We start from the raw sequence: 17,027 nt of genomic DNA, 5'->3' as shown, positions 1-17,027 counted from the left end.
CTAAATGAAGGATAATTCGCCGTCTTGCCGAGCCCCCTCTCCCCTCTCCATGTGTGAGAACATTACAGCAGAACGCATGCATTAGCTGCACATTATCCACAGCAATGGGAGGACGCTTGACTTAAGTGCATGTGTCTTTAAGAATAAATGGACCTCTGCTGTCTTCTGTGGACGTTTGTCAACATGTTTGTGCCTGATTTAGCTTCACAGCATCACTTGTTGTTGTTGTTGTTGTTGTTGTTGTTTTTGTTGTTTTGCTTTTTGTTCAAATTATTTAACATTTTTTTTGTAATTTTCAAATCACAGGAGATAATGTGAGACTACTTCTGAGTTCTGTTATTTGAACAAAAAGTATTTATTTACAACACAGATGTACATATATACCCTTCAAAGTAAAAGCATAAGAAACATGACTCGTCTTCAAAGGAATCTTAAAGATGTGCGTAATACATGTTTGAAGCAATGGATAATGGATGCATTGATAACCCGCACACACACGTTCTCCCTCACACGCGCGCACACACACACACACACGCAGTGACTTTTACATTCTCTCCTGTCTGTTGATCAGCATTACATCATCTGGTTAAATCAAAAAAAATGAATGGACTGTGGTATAAATGGTGTTTTCCCATAACCTCTGCCTCTCCCCGTTATCAGGCCGCATCAAACACCGAGGGGCAAGAGAATCCATTGGCCATGCGAGTGCTCGGCCTTGTGACATAAAACACATCAATAGGACACTGGAATAGACTTTCAGAGGCCCTCCATCACACACACACACACACACACACACATGGAGAAAAACAGGAAACATGTTCGTGGGACACACACTCGTAGTTTCCCATCCACAGTGATTTTCTTTTTTTTTTTTTTAGATTGTTTGTGAAGCTCTCTATCATGTTTGTTAGCCTGTCATGATGTTAGCCATGTCGACACCTACATTATGTGCACGTCCTCATGTGAACAGAGTATAAAATGAGTTAAAAGCCTCGTACATCCAAAATGTTAGCTTCTCAGAAACTGCTTTTCGCTTGTCGTCACTGTGTTCGGAGTTAATCCAAATCTGTCTTAAGAGAAGTTTCGCGACCCCCAGACGGTCCGAAATTTCTTTTGCACCAACCAAAACTTTTGCACCAGTGGAGAAAAATCAACTGATATGAAAATGTAAAAAAAAAAAGAAAAAAGAAATGACCAAAATTGGAGTTACAAGGTTGAAAAACAAAATCTGTTGCACCCTGCATGTACGTAGATGGGCCGTGTCTGTAAGTAAAAAAGAAAAACAGGACATCTGAATCGCCATCACACTCTCTGTTACCATCCAATAAAGGCCTGCGAGAAATGACAGACTGATCGTATTGTCCGTTTATTCACTTTTTTTTTCTTTTAAAAATGCATCGTGATTCAATGGAGGGAGGGGGCAGGAGGTCAAATCTGATGGAGAGACGGCACACACATAGTGTGGAAAGAAATCAGAAAAAAAGAGAAAAAAGTTCACATCCTTTTTTTAAAAAATCTATTAGAAACAACATAATATGCAGAACAATACAATAGCATTTACAATACTTAAATTCCCAGTTCTTGTGAGAGTCCAGCGTAATTTTACAACAGTATACAGTATATTTTCTTTCTCCACTCGCTTCCCAAACTAGGAGTTGATATAGTTATACTTTTAATTTCTTTTCTCTCGCTTTCCCTCCTTCCATGTTTCAATCCACTATATTTTTTTAAAGGGCACCTCTTTTGCTTTGTTAGTGTCCTGTCAGATACAGACATTGGCTTCTCCTTGGTCCAATTCAGTCGTCCCAAAGAGTGGAGTGCTCTTCACAGGAAGTCTCTTTTGTTTGCCAAAGAGTCTAGTATATATCACCCGGTGCTGCATTGGCCAAAGGTACAGGCAAAAGGACACAGCGTGTCTCTTGTGTGTCGTCTATGCTCGCAATCGCAATCACTTTGAATGGAGGAATCCGTGTGAACGTAGTGGGCAGTGGCAAGGGGGCGAAGTCTAGTGCCCGCCAGAGAAGAAAGCAGGGGTCTGTCAGGACAGGGGGTCGTCTGGGATGGATGAGGTTTGATCTGTGCATCTCTGTCGCTGGATACGAGGATTGAAGGCAGGTTTCCATGTCGCACATGTCAGCCGAATAAAATGTTGTTGGGTCTTGGTGGTTTGACAGAGGGGTTCGCTGTTGGTTGTTGTCACCGGGAAGTCGAGGAGTCTCGTTCCGATGCTCCGTAGCCCTCTGCGAGACAGGTGATCCCCTGGTTTGCCCTGCAGTTCTGAGGAAAGAGGAGACCGGAATGGTTAATCAGTGATCGATTTTGCGCAGGTACATAAAAGAGATTACATCTGGAAAACAGATTGGAGTCTGCTGTGAAGGGCTGATCACAGAGAGGATCAGACAGACAGTATCTGCTGTTATGTAAAAGCCTTTAAAGGGGAAAGAGTTACTCAGAAAGACTTCTTTTCCAAATAGGACCTTTAACTTCAATCCAGGAATTAAACAGTCCCCGACGAGTTGAAACTCATTCACAGCCAACTGATCGCATGTTGTAGAGACAACAAGGTTTCACGTTGCAGCAGTGACATGTAAATTTGGTCACTGTATAAAGCTCAACATATCAAAAACTCCAGTGGATCATGCAAACATCATTATGCTCTGTGCAAGTTAGCATATTGTCTCCGCCACTGAAGCACGGAGCGTTAACTGCCAAAGAAAACTGTTGAATGAGTTAGATGTCATTAATCATTCATTAAATACGACAATAGATCACAGTAGCCTTCAGAAAGCAGACGCTCAGGTTACATTTTGAACATGGCAGGACCTGCTGATAAGACCCTGGAGGAGCAGTACAGTATGTGGCGACTGCTGCCAACCCAACACAGCGCTAATCTGGGTCAGAATACAGACCACAGTCTGCCCTTCACTAAGACTGTGTGGATGAATGAGAGAGAGAGAGAGAGCATTGGAGGGTTTAGAGAGTTAATCCTACACCCTCAGTAATGCTACTTTAACAGTAGGAGAGGACTTAGAGACCAAACACACATGATCGACTTGAAGTGATACCGAGGTCCAGTACTTAACATTTCCTGGATAATCTGTTAAACTGGACTACAAGGAAACTTAAAATTAGCCTTTGATTTATCTGTTGATTGTTTACAGTCGGCCTCTGAGACTATTTCAGCTCAGTTTTAACATGAGACGCAATTTAATCTTGTGTTAAAGTGTAAAACAAACTCTAAAACTCACACATTGTTGTTACCAGTGTTGTAAAAAGTACCCAAAAGTCATATTTGAGTAAAAGTAAATGTATCGTGATAAAATATTACTTTGGTAACAGTCACCCATTTGAATGGTGCCTAAGTAAAAGTCTGAAAATATCTGATATGAAATGTACTTAAGTATCAACAGTACAAGTAAAAGTAAATAAAACGATAGTTACATGTATGTATTAACTGTATATTTGCCGTAAGAATCAGTGTTTTTTTGATCGATTGCAGATAAAATAATTTAAAAATGTGCTGCTTTGTTTCTGATGCAGTCTGCAAAGAAACTAGTAACTAAAGTTATCAAATAAATGTAGAGGAGTGGAGTAAAATGTACAATATTTGCCTCTGAATGTAGTGGAGTGGATGTATAATGTAGCAGAAAATTGAAGTACCTCAAATTACTTGAGTGAAAGTACTTAGTTATCTTCCATCACTGGTTGTTAACCCCTTAAACTGATCCCACTTTTCAGTATGCTGCATCAAACCTCCCCTAACAATGAAAAATGAAGTAAAGAAATCCATCTGACGCCTCTTCTCTCTCTACATTCCTCTCTTTAAAGCCAACAATAGCCGCCATCCATCTCCGCAGGTGGAAAGTCACCGCTGAGGAGCCACGGCCATTGTTGTCAAAACCAAAGAGGAGAGGTGAGGCTCGCGGCCGCCCGTCACCTGAGAGCGCCCGGGGCCCGTCCACGTGTTCGCCACACACACAAGAGGGCCACTACAGGCGGCACAAAGGCAGGCTGGGAAAAGGACAAAGAGGTGCAGCGGGGAGGAGGACAACAGAGGAGTGAACGCAAGGGCCCTCGTTTGTCATTCCCCTCATCCATCAGTTTTCACCTGGGCTACTGAGGAGAATAGGTGCGACTTGCGTAAGAGAAGGGCGAGCTATTGTGCGAGCTTCAATTAGCTTCCTTTCAATGAGTGAGGTGGTGGAGGTTACATATCTTTCTGGACCTAATGGCATCAAACCTGTGACCTTTTCTATTGTGGGACTCAACCTGTGGCGCTACGACAAGCTAGGTCATTAGCGATGCTAGCTTAAGTGCAGCGTGGAAGCAGTGATGCATTTTGTTTCCATACAATTAAATATCTGGGCAGTTTTCTGTTGAAACAAAACTTCAGCAGAAGACCCCAGCGAGCAGAAGTCACTGTTTGATTGACAAGCGACTAAACGCCACAACAACGACCATTAACGGTGCAGAAACATCCCAAAATGATCAAGAATCTTCCGGATTACCACTTCAAGTTGTTTCCCTGTTTAACGAGAGCCTCCTGATTACTTTAGTAAATCCATGTCAAGGTCCTAATAAATGCTATGCATGCTTGACAGAGCACACATCGCTAATAAGGTTTTTCACTTAATAAGCCAATCAATACATTGAGCTGTAGGCCTCCTTTCTTAGACTCCGAGGGGGATTCCAGAGGGGCCAAATCAACAGGGACACACATTCACATGGACAATACGAGGGGGCACAAAATCCCCATCGGGACCCGTTTTTTCCCCAATGTTCGTTAATAGTAAAAGTTCATCCACCAGAAAGAGAAGTTGAGGGTGGGGGGGGTGACGGTGGTGGTGGGGGGGCGGGGGGAGGGATCTTGACCCCTCAGCAGAAGGTTAACAAATTTGTGCTTAATGATTGGAGCAGTGAATCCTGGGACAAAGGGTCTCCAGCCGAGACTGGCAGCAAAGGGGTTACAGGCAGCGTTCACTCAAGCGTTCCACCCGACATTTTGGGAAAAGCCGAGAGCGGGGAGGGCCGGAGTAAATTCCATACGCTCTGCGCCATAATTAATTCTTCCACCCTGTGATAACTATTGTCCTGAAACCGAAAATTACAGTTTTCGGGGGCCACCCCTGGCTAATTTCGTGGAAGAGGGAAAGCAGGGGAGAGGAAGAAGGGAAAGGGGGTAAGGGTCATCCGAGAGTCACTCTCGTCGCTATCAAAGGCTCGGCTCGCTTCTGCTTCACTTGCTGGGCTTCATCTCTGCTGACAGGTGTATTGTTTCGCAGGGGGATATAAGCTCTGTAATCATCATTGGGTGGAAAGCATAACGCTTTTCACTAAGCAGGACTAATTGGCTTTAGTTTTAACTAATGTTGCAGTGTGACTGCTAGGCACACCTTCTGTATCGAGGCTCAGCACTCCTCGGCACAATAACCGCTCAATTTAGCCCCGCGGTAACAAAACCTCAACTCCGCTAATGAAAATTGCTTATAAAATATAATGAACCTGTGCTCTCTTAATCAAATAAGATAACCGTTTCCCCTCCTCTCCCGTAATAACCTATTAATTTAATTGGTCATGAAAGAATATAACACATCACTTACATTTAATTGACCTAGAAAGGAAAGTAGCAATATTTGATGGAGACGAGCTAGCAGCTAGCAACGGCTAACTAATGAAGCCGTAAAGAAACGACTAGTCGTGGAGGAAGAGGAGACATATTTCTGTCACCATCTCTCTCCCAGCTCATTCCCTCCCTCCTCCCTCGTTCCTTCCTTCCTCCCCTCTACTCCCTCAACCCCTCGCTCTTGTCGTCTACGCTCTTTCTCGCTCGCCATCTCTTCATCCGCCCCTCCCTCTTTCTGTCTACCCCTCTCTCTCTCTCTCGCTCCCTCTGTCTTTTTTCCTCCGCTGTCTACTCGTCTTCTCTGTGCTTTGCCCGTCTCGCAGAGGATTCCTCTGGTGGCCCAATTACGAGATTCAGCAGGCAAATTGAGGCTGTTTAAAGCAAGGTCTGCTGGGAAGGCTAGCAGCTGCTGGAAAGAGGCAGCTTGGACACGGCGAACCAGCCCTCATGTTTACACACTCGCACACATAAACACAGACGTGTGCACACACACACACACACACACACACACACACACACGTCTCATTCTGAAAGCACAGCCCTTCTATTACCATGTCTCCCTGCATTTCTAACCTGAAAGATGCCATTCGATGTGAGATTTTGTGTCTTGGCTTTGGTCGTGGACGTTTGTGACTGAAACAAGGGCGGCATATTTTCATCGTGGCACGGACGCACGCACGCGCACGCACACTCTGTGGAGGGTTAATGGTCTCTATTTTTGTAAACTGAATAAGTCAAATCCATTGGTCACACCTCTGGTGATGGCATATTTAATTTGGATCTAGTCAATTAGGCCCAGCTAAGCTCCATACCCTGCTGGCTACCTCCTCCATTTTGCACTAGTTTGTGTCTCCTCCCTGTGCCAGGAGTAATCCTATTACCATACACACACATGCACATACATACACAGTCATACGGACACACACATTTGTACGCGTGCACACACCCACACACGGGCAAATGCATGTGTTCATATATGAATGTTTGTATGGTACACACACACACACACACACAGATAAACATTCATTCACACACACACAAACATACAAAACAATGATGTTTCACAAAGGTTGGACCCATAGCCACTTTATACACACTGTGCACTGTGACAACACCAAGTCTGTATACATCCAGAATTATGTGGGAGTCTATTTGGCCCTGGGGCAAGAGAGAGAGGGAGAGGGAGGGAGGGAGGGAGAGAGGGAGGGGGTGAGAGAGCGAGAGAGAGAGAGAGAGAGGGAGGCAGAGAATTAAAGAGAAACAGAAAAAAGGTGTTTGTGTGAAAGAGATAGAGGAGGAGAATTGACAGTGAGAAAAACCACAAAGAGGGGGTGAGACAGAACGAGCATTAGAAAGACAGGGGGGGTGGTGAGGGTGAGGGAGGGGGGTGAGGATGAGGGTGAGGGTGAGGGAGGGGGCTCCTCGAGCTGGTTAGTGTTAGTATTAATGTGGCTCATGCATCAACAGCAACCCGGCAGATTTATGACACTTAAGGGGCGCTCACTTCTCTCCCTCTCCCTCTCTCTCCCCCTCTCCCTCTCTCTCTCTCTCCTTGCACCAGCGACGACTGCTTACATTTTTGCCAATCAGTCTGTTGCCATGGTAACGTCCTACCTGCCCCCCCAACCCTCTTCCCCTTAGTCCCCCCACCCCATCTCACCACCCACCTCCTGTCCCGACCCATCCCCGCCTTGTTTCCTTCAGCATCACCCCTCTCCTCCTTTCTCCCCTCTTTGCCCCATCCGCCACACACACACACACACACACACACACACACACACACACACACACACACACAAACTAAGAGCAATTGATAAAAATAAATAATTCAATCGAAATAATTTCATTTTTTGAGGATTATCAATTTAAACGCACTCAAACATTCAAAACTTATTTGTGTTTTAATGTTCGTACTGTCTGTTTAAATCCTGAAAACCTTCTCATTGTACCTCCCTGATATGAGGGATGTTTGGTCCTGTAGCTATTCGATATGTGTGAGAGAGCTACACACACACACACACACACACAAACACACACACACATTACATACACAAAAGAGTTGCAAGGTTGTGATCAAAGGCTCTTATCACCAGACCGAGGGCGGGACAGTTAGAGAGAGAGCAACATAGAAAAATCTGCCTGGGAACAACAGTCTGGAGAATTTCTATTAGCGAACAATGACTGTATCCATTTAAAACTCCCATAACTATAATAAATCTTCACAATTATTTGGCAGTGCATCGGTAAAAATAGTCAGAGATTTCCTTTTAGATTGCAGCCTACAAGCAGACCACACCTCCTGATCTGCTGCAGATGTAAACATAAATAATGTACTGAGTCCTGAGTCCTTATTGAAAATGTTGCATGTGAGTCAGTGTGTGTCCAGGTCATCGTGTGTACTTACATCCCCCTTTGTGTTGCGATTGGTCGGACTGAGGCGGGGCTACATGTAGTGCCACTGACCTTCCATGCCCATGTTCATGCCCATTCCACCCATTGGTCCTGGGAAACAGGAGAGACAGGGAGTGAAGTTAAATGCAAAACCATGATAATAAGGTGTCAAGTGTACATATTTTGGCGATGGGCGGAGCAAAAAGGCTAACTAAAACACAGCCCAAGGGACTACTTTCACAGACATGTATGAAAATTGTTATACATGTGTATCGCACCTTGTTGATTGTTGGGTTTCATTCCCAAGGCGTCGAATAGACACAGGTGCACCACTAACCAAAATTATTTTTTGGAAATTGACGACTAAGGAATGAGACTCAACAATCAGCCGTCTTTCTCCAGAATCACTCACCACACCTTTGAATGGTCTGTTGAGGCACAGTATGCCTCTGAGTTATTGCGCCCAGGAGAACGAAAAAGGTAAAACAGATGATTTTTCATGTGAAACTTAACTTCACACACAACACAGCAGACGAGAGCACTAGCTTAAATCTGTCAGGGCGAGGTGTGGTGAGGCAGGGCGAGAGGGAGGGGGGGTTAAGTAGCCTGGCAGTTTATCCAAACCTGCTGACTTTGAGTGGACGGTGAGATAGGGTTAGAGACTTGAGAGAATCCCAGAAAACAGGGGATAGAGGAGGAGGAGAGGAGCTTAAGGACAAACTCTGGGATTAGACCTGATGGCGTGAGAGAGAGGGACTGAGAGCGAGGGAGTGGGAGTGAGGAAGGAGATGGTTGTGTAATGTGATTGACCACACCTGTTCTGGTTTGTGTGTGCCGAGGGAGGGGGAGGTAGCAGTGTGTGTGTGTGTGTGTGTGTGTGTCTGTATCGTTATCACTGTGTTTGAGGGTGCATATACTGGGCCCAGCTTACACTTAAACCACCACACGGCGGCCATATAGATTCCACTAAGTGCTTGTGTGTGAGAAAAGACGGGGATCTTTACTGGTAGAATAAACCACCAACATGGCAGATACCATATGAAAGACACCTAGAGTTACAGTTACAGATGAGAAAGGAGAGCAAAAAAAGGGGCTGAGAAAGTAGGGATGAAAGAGATTCATTAGAAGGGACAAGAGTGAGAATAAATTCGGAGGGATTGATAAGAAAAGATTCAAGACGAGGAACAAAAAAGGAGGGCAAAGGCATGAAAATGAGCAAGTAAAGAAAGGAGAAAGATGGGAAGAGAGAGGGAGGAAAGAAAGGAACAGACACGCAGAGAAAGCCTTACCAGGTGGTCTGATTCCCATGTGCTGCTGGCCGTCCATGACGAAGCCCCCCATCGGCTGGCCATCTGGATTGTAGGGAGCTCCTTGACTTACTGTGGATGGAGGAGGAGACAGAGGGAGGGGAGGGATAGAGGGATTGGAGGGAGGGGACGGAGTGGTCAATTAGTGCTTTTAATTAAGGCTCAGTGGCCGAAGCGGGATCATCTGTTGGCCGGTGCACGCACAGGGAGCCGCCACCGTTGTCTTTCAACGTCATTCTGCTCCGTGTCTGTGCAGCCGGCTTCTCCACTGTAAGCTCCTGGTAGACTTTAATGCGTCTAAATGCTTCTAATAGGGATCGGGCTGAGAGAGTTCAACACACACTACACAAGGACTTTTGTTTTAGACTGAGACTCGAGCCATCTGCATGAGGTGACAACTGTTACTACAGAATGAACCAATGAAACATGTTGGCGTGACTGCAGTCCTTGTGAGGATAATTTGCTTTTAATTTTACTCCTTAACATTAAGTTCTTTCTCTTTTAAAGTAGCTTTTTTATGTGAAAGTCAGTCATGCAAAGGTAAAAACAAGGCTGCTACAGCCTCAATTCAAAAAAGTTGGGATGACGTGGTTCGTTCTCGCTTTGTGTCAGAGGTTCACAAATTCTTTACTCAAGTAAAAGTACAGATACTTCTGCACAAAAAGACTCTTAAAGTAGAAGTAGTGTCCCTCTGAAGGACATTTCTACCAGCCACTTCTGTGCAAAGCTAACTGAAGCTCACGTCATGTTAATAGACTATTAATACTAAAGGTAGAACCAGTAATGTTTGTCCGAGATGTTCGTAAACGCACCTGAAACATTGTTGATTGTTGAGTCTTGAGGAGGTGGCGTGCAATGAAGCAGAATAAAAATAATTTATAATTCTCCTCAAAAGCATTTAAACTAAAGTAACAAGCTTGTTTTGAAAACGTAAGGAGTAGAAAGTACAGATATTTGTGTGAAAATGTAGGGAGTAAAACTAAAAGGTTGTCAGAAAAGTACAGTAACAGAGTATTTTTACTTCCCACCTCTCCCAAGTCTGTCAGTCTGAACATTTAACATCTTGTCATAGGTGGAAAAAGGATTTGCAAATCATCGTAGCAAACTTTTTTTGGACTCAGAATCGTTCCTTAAATTAAACATCATCACTTGTTATGTAGGACTTACGACATTTAATTACTGTTCTCGTCGGTGTCTGATTATTGCACATTACCCAAAGAACAAAATGAGCTCCAGGCCGAGGCTCTGATCAGACAATAAGTCATTCTTGCTCGTACCTTACATGCTTTATCTAATAAATACTGCTTATAACTGAGCAGCGACGATAAGTGAAACCTGATAGGGTTCCTATTTTTCCCCTCGCCCCCATTGTTCTGCTCTCATAGAAATCCACTTACCTTCGATTCAGGCTGTTTGGGGGTCAGTCAAGCAAAAGCAAGAACTCAGCCCCACTGAATGCCTTTGAACTTTACTGCGCCCCTAATGCCACCCTGACCTCTGACCCCTATTACAGGTAATAAAGTTTACGGCAGTCCAAACCAAGCCATGCACCAGGGGGACCGCTCACTCGCTCCCCTCGCTCCCTGAAACAGCCGCAAATAGGGTTGAGGAGGGGGGAGTTTAAAGGAGTGAGGAGGGGTCGGGAGGGAGGGTAAAAACAGGTCTGGAGCCAAAAAGCCAAACAACGGTCACCCAAAAAAAGAAACGGGTGCAGCTCTCTTTCTGTTTTGGTTTGAGCCAGGGAGGAAGGGTTGAGTGTTTTTTTTCCTTTGCCTGGCTGGCAAAAGGGGGGAGTGAGGGGTTAAGAGCAAACTTTGCTGAGAACACAGCTAGTTTTGTTTACGGGGCTTTAAAAAAATAAATCCACTCGTCGTTAAACTCATGTTCAGCCAAATTATTATATTTTATAATTAATGAATAGCTTCTCACCCCAAATGGCACGTCAAAGTCGATTAATGGTTGCTGTTAATGTTGTAACATTTTGGTTCTTAATTTTAGTGGTCAGTCACGACACTGGAGGGGAAATCCCCAGGAGGTTTTGGACATTCCTGTATTTACCAGCTGAGGGGCCTCCGGGTGCATGGAGTGTGGACGGCTTTCGCCTGCGAGACTTGAATACAGTAACTATAGGAGACTTGCCTGCACGGTTTGACTGGTCGATCATGGGCTGCACTATTCTCCTCCTGGCGTTAATGAACCTGCAGAAGATGAAGAGAGGGGAGGGAGGGAGGGAGGGAGAGAGGGAGGAAGGAGACAGAAACATCGTCAGTGTATTTCTCAAAACAAGATCAGGCAAAAATTGCTGACTAACACCGTGAAAATCTTGGCACGCAGCATGAAAACAAACGCGTTGCCAAACCCGCCTCTTTCTCTTAGTTAACCATAACAGTGATATGGAGAAATTATTCTCCCCTAAGCAGCCCTGAGCCCCGGTAAAGCCACAGAAAAAGTCACATCTTAACAGCCCTAACAACCGAGGCGGTTGTCTCTAAAAAACGCAGAAGTCCACGACTTGTACAAACTTGCACGGCCTCGGCTTATACACAGTCACATCGGCCTGAACAGTGGGGTCTTTGTGGGGCGAGGCTTAACCGGGATTTTCTCTCTGCCTGTTTGAAACATGTCGACCCATCTCGCTTTGTTGGAGACATTCCACCTCACGACGAGCTCGGATTGCTGACTGTTTAACACGCTTGCCTTTCGAGCGCGGCGGTGCTGGAAGTGTTGCTGACAGAAACATGTCATGTTGCCACTGGTGAGAGGCATTGTTTTGGGTGATACTCTGCTAAGACAGGTGACCATGTGTTAGTCTGTGACAGCAGGAGCTTTTTTTAGTGTGTGTGTGTGCGTGTGTTTTCACAGGAGCTGGATTTGGTACATATAGCCCCGGACAAAACCTCTTTACCCTGTGACCTCCAATAAAAGCACACGGTCAGACCATTTATTGAGCACACACACACATGCACACACACCGTTACTCATATTTAAATCTGCTACTCTTTCATTTTCTAACTGCACACACACACACACACACACTGAGACTTAATCTCGCTCCATTCACACACATTCACGCCCTCGAACACACCCACCGAGGCAGCGCTCTGGCCTTGCTCAGCCTAACCTCTTGTGAAATGACCCTTTGACCTGTAATGACCTCAAGGAGAGAGGGCTCTTGGGGCTTCTGACTTGATTTATGTGTTCCTGCTGTTGCCGCACCGGACACTTCTATTTCATCTCTAAAAAGGGGGAGCATTTAGCCGAACTTTAAGGAAACAATAGTCGCGCAGCAGCTTCAGAAGCTGGAGAAAAAAAAGAGCGTTTAAGAGATCTTAAGAAAGGAGACGAGGGGGGAAAGAAACAAAAGGGCCACTAGCCGGGGCATCTGTTTGACCCCTGATTAGTGAATGGGACCCTCTTGGTTTATATCTCCTTAATATTCCCTCACTAACGGCTTTATGGCGCTCCTCCCCGCTATCTCTCCTGTATCACCTCCTAAAGGCAGAGCTGCAGGGGGAGTGAGGAGACAGAGAGTGGCAGAGACAGATAGCAGGAGAAAGGGAGAATGATTAGCAGTTTTTATATAATTGTTTCGTTACATCCTGTAAACCGCTTTGGAGAAATTGTTAATTTCTTTCTTTTTTTTGCAGGGGTTGCTAGCGGTGCTTTTCTATGAGGTGGAACGATCTGAGAAACAAAGCGACAGATACCGCGTCAGCCTTTGAGCTCGATTTTATTTCTCAATTTGTTATAATAAAATATGTTTGGGGTGGGGGGACAGAAACAGAGAGAACCAGGGAGGAATGCAAGAATGCACTGACATGGCAGAGCACCATCAAATGAGGGAACGTCTGGAGTTTTATCACCAACACCCCCCTCCCTCCCTTCCTCCCTTCCTACCCTGTTTTGCTGGGGGAGATATGAGAGGAGGAGCGAGGGAGAGAGGGCAAGGAGGGTTGAGGAGGCCTGAGCATTCCTTCAACTCTCCTCTCCTATCTTCTCCTCTCCTCTTCGGGCCCTTTATAGAAGGACGAGGTCAACTCGAGGCCAGCGCCGGCTAACTGTTGACCTCTCCTTCTCTTCACCTCCTCGCTCTTTCATTCTCGTGTCCTTCCTCTCCTCTCGCTTTATTTCTCGCCCGGCTCCTTCTAACTCCCTCGGAAATCCACTGATGCAACAAAGGAAGGTGTTTTGGCAATAGGTGTGCGCTGCCTAGAAAGTCAGGCATTTGTCCCTGGTATAATGCGGATCAGGGAGGAATGTAATGGACTTGTAAGTTGACGTGACCTCCCAGAAATATGGCACCAGTGGTTATTTACTCGAAGGATTAAATAGACTGTGTGTCAGTGAAGTAATAATCCTACTATCGCCGCTACCGCTGCTACAAGAATAACTACAGTGACTCTCATACCTCCCTCTCTGTCCCTCTCTCTATCTGTTTCCTTCTCCTGCTCGCTCCCTCCTTATCATTCCTTCCCTGTATGGTGGAAACTGGCGGTCCACCTCCCAGCAACAAACCCACACTCTGACCCACCAAACCCCCTCCTCCTCACAAAAAGAAAAAAACTCTCGCCGGTTTCCTGTCCCCGTCGTCCCCATATCTGAGGCCAGATGCACCATGGGGGCTGGAACAAAGGATAAAATGCCTCTCATAATAGCAGCCAGGGGAACGGAGCGATGGAGAGCGGGAGAATGGGAGGGAAGGAGGAGTGTGAGAGACTGGGGGGAGAAAAAAAAAAAAAAAAAGCAAGGGGCTCTGGTCTGCAAACCAGACACTCTTGCTGTGACCGTTAATAAGCTGACAGAAAGAAAGACTGTGAGAGAGGGAGAGGTTAGGAGAGAGGGAAGAAATCAGAAAGGGAAAGAGTCCAAGAGAGATAAAGAGTGATGGAGAGACAGAGAGGAAAGAGAGAGAGGGAGAGAAGGAAAAAAAAGCGGAGCTTCGCTATTAGGGGGAGTGAGGCTTCACCTTTGCGCGACCCCTGGGTGCTATAGGGCCAGTGTTTATGGCCTGTTCATTCCCCTGCCTCCCATCACAACACAATGAGCTGCACTATTCAGCTCCGCTCACTGCAACAATAGCTGGGCTATTTTGGCGTGACACACCACTGGTGGTACGCCTAAAGTTGGGCAAAAGAACACCGAACGACAAGCAGGAGGAAGGAAAATGACTTGACGTAAAAATTTCAGGGGAGTCCGGCGTGGCGCGAAAACACCGCCAGGGGTACGAGCTCCATTCCCACCGCGGGCACACATGCTTGACATACGCACGCGCCCGTGGTACAATGGATCAAAAATGTCGGCCACATGTTGTGCCACAACTGAAGGCTCTTAAAAGTCATTCGAGGAAACTGGGTGAGTTTCATTCTTTGTTGTTCTGCCTCCAATCTATTTCTCCTTCTGAGATTGCTAATGTCTGGATTAATCCTCCCGCCCTCTCCCTCCTTCTCTGGAAAGAGTGGAACTGATTGCGACGGCGTCTGCCAAGCCCTTGCTAATGTCCTATTCTCATTACACCCGAGACACACACACACACACACACACACACACACTCACACTCGCACACACACAGGCGTACACAGGCACACAGAGCCGAGGCAGCCGCACACAGGTGTACACGAAGCACACGTGAAATGCCCAATTAAAAGCAAGAAATTGTCTTTTTCATCAGCTGCCTTTGTTGCGTGACCAATTAGGGGATAATTTAATAACGAGCAGTGGAAAGATGCAGATTGGATATACAAAAGGTTACTCTGCAAGCTCGTTGATTTAAATTCATGTGGAGTTCTCAATTTCTGCGGCACACATACTCACACACACACACACACACACACACACACACACATCTCCTGAGCCTTCTACCATATTATATTAGTAATATGAGACACACTGAAACACACACATGTGCACAAACGCATATATACACATGTCCTCTGCACTCATTGCCAATATTACATTAGTAATCTGAGAGAATGTGCACACACATGCACGGGCCTGCACACACCTTACATTCATACAGCTGGATATTTGGGCATCACACACACACACACACACACACACACACACACACACACACGTCAGGACCCGGGGGTGGATTTGAGCACACGTCGACAGGAGTTTACATGCATATTCAAATCTGAGGGCCTCTTAAAATAACTGTATAACTACAAAGTCCTTCTGGCTGCCAATCAATGTGATTTAAAAGCACTAAAAGAAAGCGAGCTCTGACGGGTAGAGTCATGTAGCTTATCATCAGGTTGTCACCGCGAAGCTAGCATCGATTGTCTGCTGCTCAACCACAATTAACGCCGAGCCCATATATCCTTCCTGCTGCCACTGAAACACGCACACGCAGACACACACAAACACACTTAATCATTCAAAATAAGACACTGTTCTGTCATTTTAGCTGAGCTGCTCTTTCAACCAATCCCGTTTCTAAAAGTCAGACATGACGTCCAACAAAAACTACACTTTCTGCACAGTTACCACAAGATAAGCCTCCACACAGCATTTTAAAGCTAACTCTCACACCATACGCCCCGTTCCAAATCTTCTATCTCACTCTGTATCCCTGCAGAACTTTATTATCCCATCCCGTGTCCCAGCACATCTCCATCTTCTTAAGTAAGTAGTTATTTTATTACACCACTCACACATGATCCTACGCGTCGCGGGGGAGGCGGCGGCGCGTTTGTGCGCATGTACCTGCATACTGTACGTCTGTGAATGTATGTGAGCGCACCGCACGTGGGTGTGTGAGGGAATTACAGTTATGAGTTTCTCCCCTTGTTCTCCTCAGTTGACGAGTTAACTCATAAATCACCTCCTTCTCTTTTCCTCCCTCCTTCCATCTCCCCCTCGGTGTCGTTCTCAGGTCAGATGCTTGGATTAGATGCTTCAGACGAGTTTAGATAAACTAATGCAGCTGCTTGCACACAAATCCACATATAGTTAAGAGAAGGGAACGTCGGGGAGGAGTGTACAATAAAAAGCCGCCATACCTAATATTGTGCAAAGAGACGTATTGTCCGTGATTTGTCCGTGCAGCTTTCAACACGTACGAACACCTCCGTGCATTCACAGTTACAAACGTACTCGTAACCGTATGCTCTCATCCTGCTGCATGCACTCACTTGTCAACCAGTGGCATCATTCTTACGGTTTTCCCTGAAAGCTGCCCAGACCAATCGAACGGTTGCAAATAGCTGCATGTCGTAAGTCCATAACACACACATACACCCCGTCCCATGATCCTCTCTGCTTCTCATCCTACAGAATAAAAACCTGTCTGACTTAGGTCTAAGGGAGGGTGTGGTACCTTACACATGCACGGGCATATCAAAACAATATGCAACACATACACATTTAAGGACGTTAAGGTAAGGTTGGAGTGAGGTCACGCAGGAGTCACATGACCGAGGCTGCAGCTCGGCTGTTATTAGACAGGAGGCCTGTGTTTTGAGTCAGCGATACATATACGTCTTTATTGGCAGGCGAATAGTTCCTGAACCGTTTCCAAACACATGCATAGCTATGTACACACACACACACACACACACACACACACACACACTCAGTCAGTACACGCCGGTCTGCTGATCGAGCTCATAATAACATGAGGTGGATTAGTTGGATTCACTGCCACATATGGAGGGAAACATAAGAAAAACAGTGTGAAATTTAAAAGGAGCTTTAGACTGAGAGCA

General features: G+C 45.7%; 2 protein-coding genes across 13 annotated transcripts in view; one reads left to right on the top strand and one right to left on the bottom strand.

The window, feature by feature from the left end:
* Positions 1 to 4,605, top strand: part of LOC311270276 (uncharacterized protein) — a gene marked incomplete at its 5' end in the record, with an annotated part of 156,243 nt that extends 151,638 nt beyond the window's left edge. For all 10 annotated transcript variants that reach the window (XR_014624232.1, XR_014624233.1, XR_014624234.1 and 7 more), the window contains one exon: positions 3,829 to 4,605. The remainder of the gene's footprint in view (positions 1 to 3,828) is intronic.
* Positions 1,351 to 17,027, bottom strand: part of meis1b (Meis homeobox 1 b) — a 222,402-nt gene continuing 206,725 nt past the window's right edge. For all 3 annotated transcript variants that reach the window (XM_084375047.1, XM_084375045.1, XM_084375046.1), the window contains 5 exons: positions 11,461 to 11,519; positions 10,134 to 10,157; positions 9,304 to 9,393; positions 8,028 to 8,125; positions 1,351 to 2,277 (listed from right to left, as the gene is read on the bottom strand). In XM_084375047.1, the coding sequence (XP_084231173.1) occupies positions 8,067 to 8,125; positions 9,304 to 9,393; positions 10,134 to 10,157; positions 11,461 to 11,519 (232 nt within the window). In that variant the 3' untranslated portion in view covers positions 1,351 to 2,277; positions 8,028 to 8,066. The remainder of the gene's footprint in view (positions 2,278 to 8,027; positions 8,126 to 9,303; positions 9,394 to 10,133; positions 10,158 to 11,460; positions 11,520 to 17,027) is intronic.

The sequence above is a fragment of the Pagrus pagrus genome (assembly GCF_965226575.1).
Source record: "Pagrus pagrus genome assembly, chromosome: 15".
In the NCBI taxonomy this organism is placed as follows: domain Eukaryota; kingdom Metazoa; phylum Chordata; class Actinopteri; order Spariformes; family Sparidae; genus Pagrus; species Pagrus pagrus.
This window is presented reverse-complemented; position numbering and strand designations above follow the sequence as displayed.